Source organism: Crinia signifera, chromosome 7 (assembly GCF_055691185.1).
Source record: "Crinia signifera chromosome 7, ASM5569118v1, whole genome shotgun sequence".
In the NCBI taxonomy this organism is placed as follows: domain Eukaryota; kingdom Metazoa; phylum Chordata; class Amphibia; order Anura; family Myobatrachidae; genus Crinia; species Crinia signifera.
In genome coordinates, this window is record NC_139223.1 from 111,889,705 (window position 1) to 111,903,203 (window position 13,499).

Here is a 13,499-nt window from a genome sequence, read left to right on the forward strand (position 1 = left end):
ATCTGGAGCATCTTTATTGTAGGTCGATTATACTCTCAAATGGTGTGTACTACTCAATTCAGCACAAAAAGGCTCTATCCAGAGTAAAAAGAGAAGTGGGTGGTCCTGATGCACAACTGAGCAAGAAGTAGTACATTAGAGTTTCTAGTTTGAGAAAAAGACCTCACAGGTCCTCAACTGGCAGCTTCATTAAATAGTATTCGCAAAACGTCAATGTCATCATCTACAGTGAAGAGGCGACTCCGGGATGCTGGCCTTCTAGACAGTGGCTAAGAAAAGCCATATCCGAGACAGGCCAAAACAAGGAAAAGATTAATATGGGCAAAAGAACACAGACATTGGACAGAGGAAGATTACCGGATGTGTAATCATGAAGATCCAAGCACAGAATCTGTGCTTGGATCTTCATGATTACACATCCGGTTCTCCAAACTGATTTTGGATGGTACACAGATTTTTGAGTTGAAAGTACCCTCATCTTAACTCCAAAAAGTAGAGAATTTCTTCAGGCATTCTCTGGCTTTATTTGAGTCAATTATTGTGTTGATCAGCGACATATCTATCTCTTGTACAGCCTACTATTTGGGAATTCAGTTCTCGCTATTTCAAACAATTAAATTCTCCCAATCAAGAAGTGCAAATTTATCTTGCCACACGCAATGTTTCCAATGCCCCCGATGAAGTCACTTCATTGACGAAACACGTTGGGCCTGCAACTTCATTGGAAAGATCGAAAAAATCCCTGTTAAATGTTAAATCAGTCATTTTATATTGTTATTGTTTTATCTTATATGTCATATAGCCTCAAGAGGCAATATTTTATAAAATGTTGCTATTTTACATTGTGTATCCTTCTATAGCGCACTCTGCGCTTTCCCTTATCTCTATCAATTTCTGTGGTCCCGGCTAACAGGGCACATTCAGAGGTGCTGCTATTTACAGAATATATATATATATATCTATATAGATATATATATCTATATAGATATACACACACTATAGTGTAATAACTACACAATACTTCAAAATCCAGGGTTGGGTCTATCACTAACCTAGCACTAGTTAGACGGAAACTTATACAGAAACTTAATAACCCAGAACAAACTATACACTAAATACTAATTATTAAACAGAAAATAATACCTCCAAGGCAAGCATTCCACTGCAAAATGTACATTTACACAATAGATCACTTCCCCATCCTTCTAGTACATTCTATGCAATATGGAAAATGATTTGATATGTACATGTAAGGGGTTTCCGAGCACCGCCCCCCCCCCCCCCCCTGCGTGCCAATCCAGCGACACAGATGACTGATTTTTATTAATTCATTTTTTAATGCAGCCTTTAGGCACTTGCTTTACTAATGTTTGCTTGAGAAGGGAATGTGTGTGTACATGTGGTGTATATGTGTGCTGTGTGTGTTTGTATGTACATGCTATGTGTATGATTGCTGTGTGTGTGGTCTGTTTATGCTGTGTGTCAGTGAGTATGAATACTTGTTGGTGTGTGTATGTGTATCAGTGTGTATATGCATGTTGTGTGTTTATCCTGTGTGCTGCTTGTATGTTTGGGTGTACATGCTGTGTGCATGTATGCTATGTGTGTACAGTATATGTACAGTATATGCTGTGTGTATTTACAGTACGCTATGTGTGCGTGTGTGTGTGTGTGTGTGTGTGCGTGTGTGTATATACACACCATGTGTATGTACTATATACAATGTGTGTGTTTGGATGTATAGTCTGCGTTATGTTTTGTATGTTATTGCTCTGTGAGTATATGTGTCCACATATGATATGAGTTTGTAAATATGCAGTGTAAGTATGTACAGTATGTATGCTGTATGTATGTATATGTGCAAAAGTGTGTGTGTTTAATATATGAAACATATATTAGGTGTGCATGTGTGTTTAATATATGATGTACATACAGTACATGTACAGAAACCCCACCAGCAAAATCCTGTGTTTGCCCCTGTTGAGGTTTATAGAATAGATGCTAACATGAAGGAAATCTCTAAATTCCTACTCTGGTATCAGACGCCAATCCTTTCGGACACTAGGGTGTCTAGTATATGAAGTGTCTAGTTAAGAAAGAGTCAGTTTAAAATATAAAGCAGCGTTAAACAGAAGGAAAACATCCAAACAACTTTACTACAGAAGGACTGCATTACAAGAACAAAACTCAGGATTATTGTGTGGCCTCTCCTCACCTCTGCCATGAGAACACCAGGACCAATGCCCATAAAGTTGACAATATCAGGACTGACCCCAGGCCTATACCTCGTGGTGAGTAGGGAGCTATGGGGGGAAATCACCAGAGCCAGCCTTTGGTAGCAAGACTTCGAGTGTACTTTCATGTGCTCTCCACTTTTTCACACCTAACCGTACTGCTCCTATGAGGCCAGGACATTTAGGACTTCATTATAATAATGATTACCAAATTTTCCCTTTTTGCTGGTTCTCTGCAAATGTTAGTTTATCATGTCCTACTTTATTTCCCTGCCCCCCCGCCCCCCCCCCCCCCCAAACAATGTACTTCTGCCACACCATGTGCTATTCATGTAATGCTCACCTGTTGTGATTACACACCCTGCCACCAGTGAACTACATAGGATTAGCTGTTGAATAAGTTGGTTCCTCCACGGGCAAGATGTGCTTCAAGTGGATGTTTCTATACACTGTATATCATACTACTACACAAGTATCCACTGTCCCATATGTGCATTGGGCCCTTGTATGGCTCATTTTGTAAGCTCCACTGGGGCAGGGACTGATGCAATTGTTCAAATATTCTCTGTAAAGTGCTGTGGAATGTGCGTGCTATATAAATAATTAAATAAATAAATAATAAATAAAATCTCCCATAGTGTAACCTTCGTAGTCCGCCCAACATGGCTGCCTCATTTGGTACATTTATGGATGGGATGAAAAATACATGGACCAGAGTGTCTTGTTAGGGCCCTACTCTACACTGCAATCACCCCATTTTGTATAATTTATTCTACGGAATAACCTATTCCACCTAGGGTAATCCTATGCAGTGTGCCTAAGATGGCTGCACATTGTTAGTGTGGAATACAAAACCCGTGGAAGATATTATCCAAAACGCCTGCACCAACACTGCATTGTGCCTAATATGTAAGGCTTTCTTTTATGTCTATGTGACTTTTCTATTGCTGGACTTTTTAAATCTTATGTATTATGTGTGTTGTTTTGAGGTCTGTAAAACGCTTTGAGTCCTGTTGGAGAAAGTGCGCTATATAAATAAAACTTACTTTTTGAATAGCAGCAACATTTCTGTTTAATAGTGTGAGCACCTGGGAAAATGTATTTGTCTAGTTACAGACAATGGTATACTTACTACTATCAAGTGAGTGCATTAGAGCACATGTCTATAAACCAGGTATTCCCAACCATGGTCCTCTAGGCACACCAACAGTGCAGGTTTTAGTAGTATCCATGCTTCAGCACAGATGGTTTAATCAGAATCACTCAGGTACTAATTAAGTCACCTGTGCTAAAGCCTGGATATCACTAAAACCTGCACTGCTGGTGTGCCTTGAGGACTGTGGTTGGGAATGCCTGCTATAAACACAGAGAATACCAATAAATATTAAATTTTACAGAAAAAAATAACAACTCATATATTTTACACAAACTTTAGTAATTAAATATTTATAATATTGATTGTTAATCTTGTGCACTTGTTGCTATGGATACCTCATTACCTTGGGGAAAGGCCACCATGAGAACAGTTGGTTGGAGAGGTTAGAGGACTTGAGCGACTGCTGGAGTGTCGGGAAGGAGTACGGCCCATGGTATTGCTTGGTGATCCCTACAAAGACGAACATGAATAGGACATATTAAAAACAAATGTGTGCCAACCCTTAACAATTATCAGAGGATGGGGGTCAGAAAATAGAAACGGAGGAGAAATGTCTACATCACAAATTGAATAATTTCAAACCAAACATGGGGTCAAAAGGAAAATCTTACACTATAATTACTAATGTATATTTATATATATATATATATATATATATATATATATATATATATATATATATATATTCATTCACTGGCGCCAAGGGGTCTGAATGAGAAGGCAGGATTGCATTGTTTTTTATAACCAGTATATGTGTAACCATCCATAGTGTTTATAATACACACTTTAAAATGTATCTAAAAATTTGACTGAAATACATCTAAGCTATTGTATTTAATATGTAATGTTATAACTATGCTAATATATAAAGTGGTTAAACTAGTCCTTGAATATTACCTGCCGTTTTTGTACTGTGTTTTTAAAAAAAAATTTTCACTTGTTTGCTATATTGTATTTGTATGCAGGTGGGATTAATTATTCCACAGGTACCGGCAGTCTGAGCTTGGTCTGTGGTCTCAAGTAATTGGGATCCGGACACAGGTGCAGACAGGGCGGGACATGGATGATTACTCCCCCCTGATTGGTGAAGGGATGTGTCTGGTCTGAATAAAAATGCATTGTGTTACATTGAAAATTGTTCCCTGACGACGGGAGTATTACTCCCGAAACATGTAGGAATAAACCTCTTCTGATTGAACCTTACGAAGTCTGATGAGTGCCTCTACATTTCATGCTCTATATTTATATAAATATATATATATATGGAGACTGAATTAGACAAGTTATCAAGGGCAACTAGTGTTGTGAACATATTAGACCAGAATAGTAGCATATTTCTGCTCACACATATAAAAGCAGCAAGCCGCCGAAAACCAGATAGACATATCCCTCAAAACTCCTGAAATACATTACAGTTTGTTTTGGCGGTCATTGAATTCCGCCCATACAATCCGGAGCATGCTAGAGTTAATTTTGTTATGTTGATCTACTCAGCCAACTTGTTTGACCTGTTTAGAGCAGTTGACAGTTATTTAAGAAAATGTGATCCTGTACACCAGGGAAGGGGATCCTTTGGCCCTCCAGCTGTAGTTGAACTACACCTTCCAGCATGCCCTAATACAGTTTTTCTATTTGGCCATGCTAAAACAGTTGCAGGGCATTCTGGGATGTGAAGTTTAACATCTGGAGGGCTGAAGGGTCCCTTTCCCTGCTATACACCATATGAAACAGACTACTGCCACCTTACACATTATTACATTGTGATAGAACTCTCACCATGCTGCTGTTGCTAGAATTCTTGAGATGGTTGTGCAGTAGCTTGGTCGCACCATCCTGGAATGTTTTTGGCAAAGCACCCAGTAACATTGTGAACTCTGGTGTGTTCAATTCAAATAGAGAGATCAGGACGATTTGTGCTGCCTGAAATTAGATTACATGAAGTCATTAATGGAGAAAGCATGCACTGAGCAGAAAAGGAAATCTTCTGGAATATAGGACATCCAGAAGCACAGCTGGGCACTAGGGGATTCCACTCTGAAACCTACAACATGTTTTAAGTTACAGATTTTGCTCTATGATAGAAACATTACAGGATACTGGGTTAGAATGGTAGATTGTTCATACCAAACACTGGGGCAGATGTATTAAGCCTTAACAAGAGAAAATGCAAGGGTGATAAGTGGAGAAAAACGTCCAGCCAATCAGCTCCTTCATGACTTTTTTCAAACACAGGCTGTAACATGGCAGTTAGCAGGTGATTGGCTGGATGTTTATCTCTCTTTATCACCCTTGCATTTATCTCTTGTTAAAGCTTAATAAATCGGCCCCACTACCTCTTACGGCTAGGTCTCAAATGGGATGCAGTAATTAGATCAACAGTCAAAAAGTTGACCACTATTGGTCGACAAGTAAAAGGTTGACAAATGAAAAGGGTAGACATGCATTAGGCCAACATGGTCAAAAGGTCGATGCATTAAAAAGATCAACATTAAAAAAGGTTGCCATGGAAAAATGGGCAAGGTGAGTTTTTCATGATTTTTATAGTTTTTAAATCGACTTATTCATACTTCACCATCCCAGTGGGCATAGAGGGACAATAAAATAGTGTGCCAACCTCAACGAGCCATGCGAAGAGAAGCGGTACACTTATACAGTGTCCATGTCGACCTATATCAACATAAACACCAAAAACAGTGAAAACTTATGTCAACCTTTTGACCATGTCGACATAATGTATGTCAACCTTTTTGATGCGACAACCTTTTGACTGTCGACCAATAGTGCACGACCTTTAGACTATCGACCTAGACACTGTCAACTTAAGAACCCGTACTCAACTAATGCATCTATAGCAATTCTGCTGTCCATCTGTTGACATATGGATTAACTATCCAACAAGGGACAGGAAGTGTTTAATGGTATTCTGTGGTGTTTCACCTTTACAATGGGGGATCATAGGGTTTAGTAAGAAGGTATCTGGGACTAATATTACAGAATATTGAAATCAAATAAGAAATCAATCAAGCACATGCAGTGATAATGCAGTGAACACTTTCATACTCATTCAGCCAACATTCTTATCACGCCATACAAATATTCACAAATACCTACAGACTCTGATTATAATATCTGGGCATATTAAATGAGCAATTTAAGATAATCAGAAGGTTTCTTTTTATATCGGAATCTAGCACAAGGCTAGGCACGCCAAAACTTTTAGAAAGTGCAGAAATGTAAAAAAAAAATATATATATATATATATATATATATGTACACACACATACACACAGTGTGTACTGTATACCCAAAGACTATTCAGTGTAACCTGTTTCTTCTGAAGTGTGTCCTCTAGCCCACAAGCCAATAAACATGCCCACGTCTGTTTCTGCCTTCTTGTTAAATCATGCTAAGGAGTTCTTTAAAAAGTCGATTTGCCCAATGAGTAAAACCATCACCTTTCCCACTGTACTCCCAGGCAAACTACTGTATGCATACACACCAACCGATATCAATAATGATAACAGTCAGTGGCATCATCCGCCTCCCACTTCTACATGCAGTCGATGATATAGTCCACATTCAGCAGAATGTACAAAAGACAGGAAATGTTAGGAATGTTAGTGACATTGAGCATACACACTAGATGATATGTGCGATATCTCATTGATGATATCTGTATTAAAAGCTTTATTGCTCAGTGTGTACCCAGCAATTATCTCTGCTCCAAAAATAACAACTGATGGTTAATTTTATTTAACAAGTTCTGATAAGTATTCTAAGATTTAGAATATTCGATATTGGCCTAATACTGTATCTATGCAGTCTGGTAGAATCAATTTGATACATATGGATGACCGTCAGTCAGGATGCTGACAGGTTGAATACTAATGCTGGAATTCTGAATTAGGGTCCTTATAGGGATCAGGTAAATATACTTACCCTCCCCCTGTACCCCCCTCCCCCCCACACACACACAAACCCTATCCCTCCCTTGTAGCAGCCTAACCCTAGCCCCCTTTTCCCCATCCTGACCCTAACCATCCCCTGCTAGTGCCTAACCACCACCTTACCACCTGAACCTAACCTCCCCACCTTGTAGACTAACCCTAACCCCTCCTTGTAGGTGCCGACAACTAACACTAAGTCCAACTATCTTCCCCTATTACTCTACACAGAAACCGGTTGCCAATGCACAATCCAATGTAAAAGTAACTTTTAAAAACTACTTTCAATGAAGATGTACATCAGCAATAACTACCTAGCAAAAGTACAGAATAATGTGGTAAAGAGAAGTGTGGATCAAGTTTAGAACATGAATCTACCTGGACTAGCATAGCCAAACTGCTTTAAAGCACTACTACTATTACTGCTATCCATGTGGACATCTATTTGGAACAGGTATCTGTGGTGAGTGAAGTGAGCCACCCTGCCCTGCTTGAGTACATGTTCTAATGTTCTGAAGCATTATGCTAATCCTGGTGGTGCCAAATTCTGAACTTAAACCAATATATAATAAGTATAAGTTAGGAAAAATTATTCTATTGCAGAAACAGTGGAGAATGGTGAGTTACACACATAGTCCAGAGGCCTAGCGCCACAAAAAAGTGGGATATAATCAGACAGACAGTAAAACAGTTAGTAGCTAAATATCTAATGTAGGGTACACACCAGAACGATTTGGCCTCAAAGCATCCAATTTAGATACAATCTAGACCGATTGTATGTAAATTGGCCATGTTTTTGGCTATTTTTGATCCGATTCCAATCTGATGCGCGGCCCCACAGGTCGTTTGATAGATCCTACCTGCAGCAGGTAAGACCTGGAAATGACCATTAAGCTGGGTACAGGTTGAGATTGGATTCAGATCGTGTGCAGATCGTCTTACGATCTGCTCACGACCTGCATCGTTCTGGTGTGTACCAGGCATAAGATATGATGCATATGCTGTATACATGGAACGACTTCGGTTAGGATGAGTTGTAACGCCATTGATTCTAAAGTATAATGCACAAAAGAAAAAAACCCTGAAAAAACTAAAAACACAGTAAAATCCATGGCTACTGTTGGTGAAGAAAAGAAACCATTGTAATTGTATAATGGTAACAGAAAGGCCTGCTGCCATCAACTTTTTTTTCAGTAGCTTAGGACATACAGTAGCATTAGCATGTGCTACAATAACTTAACCAAGAATAGTCTCTATTCTATTACAGTGGGAAGGATCTGCACTAGCACAGTCCTAAAATATCTAAATCTCTACAATGAATGTTGACCATTGCAAAAAAAAAAGTAAAGTATATTAAACACACATTTAAAGTGTATATGAAAACAACAAAATGCCCTACTCAAACAAACTTTTATTTAAGGTGTGGGCACCCTATCTATTGCTTGTAGGTTACCAATCAATGAATTACAGTAAGTCACTGTGCTTTAGAACTCTGCAAAATATATATTAACATTTGGAACTGTTAATGCCATCAAAGTTCAGATATGATGACGAGGTTATTAATACACACACTACACACATCTCAAGTGCAGTTTTGTGGTTAGTGCACACGTCTACCTGTTTACACCGCTCTTCCAGGCTTCCTTCGGGCCCGGAGGATGCTGTGCTGGGTCTGGCTGCAAAGTCATCACACACCCAGCTATGCAGGTTCTGGGTTTCATAAGACGGCCGTGCAAAAAAACCATTTCAGGAGGAAGAACCGTCGGTTAGAGACCACAACACATTTTGCTACAGGAGTGTGTAATACACTAACATATATAAAAAATAGCAACATTATTACCATAATTATAAAAAAAGTAGTGATTTCTATCCTAAGTGTCATTTTTACAAAGTGACATGTATGCACCTGCCTTAAGGTCAAAGAACGATTTGGGTAAAAGTCTGTATTCAGGAGCACAAAGTAATGCATACTGTAACTTGTCAGCTGTCACACTGATCATGCTTATTAGTGATTTAACAACTTACAGACTATATGCAATAGAACATAGTAATACAGAAGGTTTGACTATGTGGAGAGCTAGGTAAGTCAAGTCATAATTAGATGTTGGAGATATCATATTCTGGTGGTCAGCAGTTTTGTAATGGTAGGGATCATTGTTGTTCTACTAGAGTAGTTGAAAATAGAAACATGAAAGTTACACATTAATGTTTTCTACAAAGCCCATACATATAAGCTTTTTTGTTGAATCATTCACAAACCAGACATGATCAGGAGATAATGGATGTAAAGCTCTAAAACCCCAATTGTAAAATTACCTAAAAGCTTGTCATAGTACCCTGAAATCTCTATCTAAACATAGTCTTGCTTGCTTACATTACTGCCATAAACAAGGAAGACTATTTATTACATTATTGCTCCAATAATGGCTGGTTTGAAAGTACAGACTGAAAGATTCTTGTTATGATGTGACCAAGGAGAACATTATTAAAACTTCACTTAACATAATGCCTCATATTATTGCGCTGAAAACAAACACAAGTATTTTGAAAATAGACAGAAGATCTTGATCATTTTGTTCTCATGGTTATAATCAAAGCAGACACCAGCAATGCAGAGTGAACAAAAAAAATAGGTCATGAATAGAACATTAACATATTAAGGCAAGTAAAAAAAATGTACTTTAGAAAAACTGAGAATCCTGAAAAAGTTCTGCAGCTGATAACATTTTCATAGTGCTATCCTGTAGAAATAAGGGAATGAAAATTAACTCTGATAAGCCCACCAGATAAAACACTGAAACAAAGAATAAATGTTTAATTGTACAGTATGCAACAGCTAAAAAAAAAAAAAAAAAAAAGGAAAGTAGGGTTAGATTTTTCCTATGCAGACTTCCTGTCAGCAAGCCAACCTATTGACACTGCAAAATGAATAAAATGTCTGACATTAAGCAACAGTTGCTCTGGGGTGAATAATATTGAATATTTTAGGTTTTGTTCATAAATGATCCCATGTACTATGCAGATCTAGTATATGCTGTTCTTTGGTCCTAAATTTACAGTATACAGGAAAATTACTCATTTTAGTGTCTCAAGAACAATGCAATGAAACCCAAACTTTAAAACAAAGATTTTTTTCCAAGCATAGTACTTAACATTTCGAGTTCTATCTTTGAACACGATTTAATTATAAGAACCAAATAAGTAATCGGTTTCTCAGAAATAGGAGGATATTAAACTAGTTGCATAAGCTCATTTGTAAGTTTTCTGTCCTGAGGCAATTTCCCAGCCTCTATACTGATTTATTATTTTACTAAGTGCTAACTAGTGGAGCGCACAGTTTAGAGCGGAGTGTGCCTGGAGGAAGCAATCTTCATTAAAGCTCCATTTTACAAACGACTTCACAAACATGGACACAAAACAAATTTCATGCTAATCAAATAGAAGCTCATTACAGGATCATGGTGGCAGATTATTAGGTATTTTTATGCTCTGCCCATTGCAATGCTCTGGCTGGACGCTTTATATTAATAAATACAGCATATTTTCAGATGGTCAGTACATTGTGCTATTAATCCAACAGCCCAAATAGGAAATATAAGCTGGCCAAGGCATGGGAATACTCAAAATTGCTATAAAATAATCCACCACCCTATGGATGCATTATATCCCTTTTCCACTGTGGTCAACAGAAATTTCTGGGTCTATCGAGTAAAGAACAGAATTGGCAATACGGGACTACAACCCGGTAGTTTGATTTTCCGAAATTCTATGTTGATGCGCGGCCTCCCAGGATTGGAAAGGCAGCGAAAAAGAAGTATTAGTAAATAAATGTTCATAACAATATTCAATCAAATCTAATAGGATGATTTCTAAGAACATTTAGGGGGTATTCAATCTTTTGCAATATTTCCGAAAATAGGAAATAAAGGGGATTTCGCTATTCAATCCTGGCCATTTTCACCAGGAAAATCGCCAAAATTTGCATTTGCAGATACGGCTCTTTGAGAAACCGAATCTGCAAATTAATAAAACTGCGGGTCCACGTCTTTTCAGAAAATCAAAAACAGTGAACAGAATTCAGTCTATTCTCCATGAAAACAGCCGCTATTTCACAGTGGATCATAACATTGAATACCTTCTTTGAACCAATAAAGAAATAATGTGAAGGTAATAAATTACATAATTTTAACAAAAAATACTGAATCTACAAAGGTCGTATTAAATATTTAGTATGCATAAAATATATTTTCTTTCTTTAAGAGGTTAGAAAACCTAATGACAAACAAACCATCACATAGGAATGTCAATTAAATATTCTAAATCGTTATCAGCAATTCTCTCCACTGTTAACAAATAACTGGTAGTACAGCGCCAATGGCAGTAGTGGTTAAAAAACCCTCCAATGCAGAATCTGTAGTACCTCCACAGTTCATGCCTTTCACAGCTTAGCTGCATGGACGTTGACGGTCTCTGTGTGATTACCACATGTAGGTCAAAGTTTGCGCCCAGACTGCACACTAACCACACACACACACACACCTTATCTACAGTATGTGCTTAATCTCCAGAGGTCTTTTATAAAGGCTACTTACTTGTAGTATTGTCACCAGTCAGGCTTTATGCAGTAAATGATTCACTGTCTGATTAAAAACCAATACAGACTTACCCTCCGTTAACACCGGTCTGCTTCACTTTCTCCAGGATCTGCACACCAAGATCTACTGTACCTCGCTTAGGAGATCATACTCACTGACAGCACATTGGTGGTTACAGTGTGCAGTCTGGACACAAGCTTTTACCTCTCTACAGCTGCGATAATTACACAAGAGTTTATCTTCTCATTTGGTTATTAGATTTTGGTACCTAAATAGAGACTTTGCTAACCTCAATAGTAAACCAAATATTTTGGGTAACCTTTTCAAATAGTCAAATATAGAAATAAAACTAGTTTATTACTACAGCACTATTCCCTTTCTTTATTGGTCCAATTGTTTAATAGGACTGACAATCCCATAAACAGCAGAAGAGCTAATTTATTGCATAAACGCTCACTGCACCAGGGTTCAATATGTATATTCCCTAAAAATAAAAACTCTTAATGGAGCGGATATACACTGTTTCCATTCTCACTTGTTCATAAGTGAAAGCATAATAATTTAGCTTAGATAGTCAGGGCAGCTTTAAATATAATTAAAGTTCCAAAGATGTCATCACATGGACTCATATGTGAATTTTAAATACCTTTCTGGATTAGCGCAGTGTTCATATAAAAAATATTAATATGCTGCAATGTGTCCCATTCATGCATATTACTGGAGTAATGCAATATGTTCATGTAATAGTACTACTGGAGTACAGCAATGTGTTCATTTATGTAATAATACTTAAGAGCTACCATGTGTTCCTGACATATTACTTCCCTACTGGAGATCAGCAGTGTTACTGTAGATAAGGTTTGCTGGAGTACGGCAATATGTCCATGTCTTCATCAATAAGTAAAAATGGATGCCCTGAGGCTGTAACAAATAGTACTTTTCTGCAGCTGTTACAAGGCTGGAGTGCGGCAAAGACATAACTACGCTTGCATTTGACAAGCTACAGTATGCGCTCATGTTTGAGGAACAGGTTTTACAACTACTGTATGTATAGTCAGGCTCATGTTACTAAATGCAAAAACTGCTATTTTTTGTGGAAAAGCAAAAAAGAAGAACTGCACTCTGACGTCATGGCTCCAATGTTTACCTATGTTTAACTATTTAGATCTAGTGATGAAAGGGACCATAAATAATTCTCAATCACCAGGTCTCAAACATGAGACACACTAACAACCTGCTTTGTCATATTAATATTTTTAAAGTAGCCTTCTGTTGGTTATGGCGCTTGATGCTGAAAAAAGCATTCGATCATATCCCATGGCCCTTTTCATTTCCTACTCCATCCTCGCTTGAGTTCCGTGGCTGCTTTGTTTTGGCAATTAAAGCCACTTATTGCCAGATATCTTGTATGGTTTGACTAACCGTGTTCCTCTCCTCTCTTCAACCTGGTGAATGGCACCAATCAAGGTTGCCCACTATCAACCCTTATATTTGCACTCTCTAGCATCATTTGTTCAAGCTAATGTGGGTATCCAGAGGCTTACAGTGGGACGTCATCAGTATAAACCAG

At 38.0% G+C, this 13,499-nt stretch overlaps 1 protein-coding gene across 1 annotated transcript in view; it reads right to left on the reverse strand.

Annotated features, from left to right (window-relative positions):
• The window catches only part of CLASP1 (cytoplasmic linker associated protein 1), a 321,194-nt gene that overhangs the window by 53,109 nt on the left and 254,586 nt on the right, over positions 1–13,499 (reverse strand). Inside the window, exons 33-34 of the mRNA XM_083153636.1 lie at positions 5,167–5,310; positions 3,734–3,840 (exon numbers count right to left, since the gene is read on the reverse strand). Of these exons, the coding sequence (XP_083009762.1) occupies positions 3,734–3,840; positions 5,167–5,310 (251 nt within the window). The remainder of the gene's footprint in view (positions 1–3,733; positions 3,841–5,166; positions 5,311–13,499) is intronic.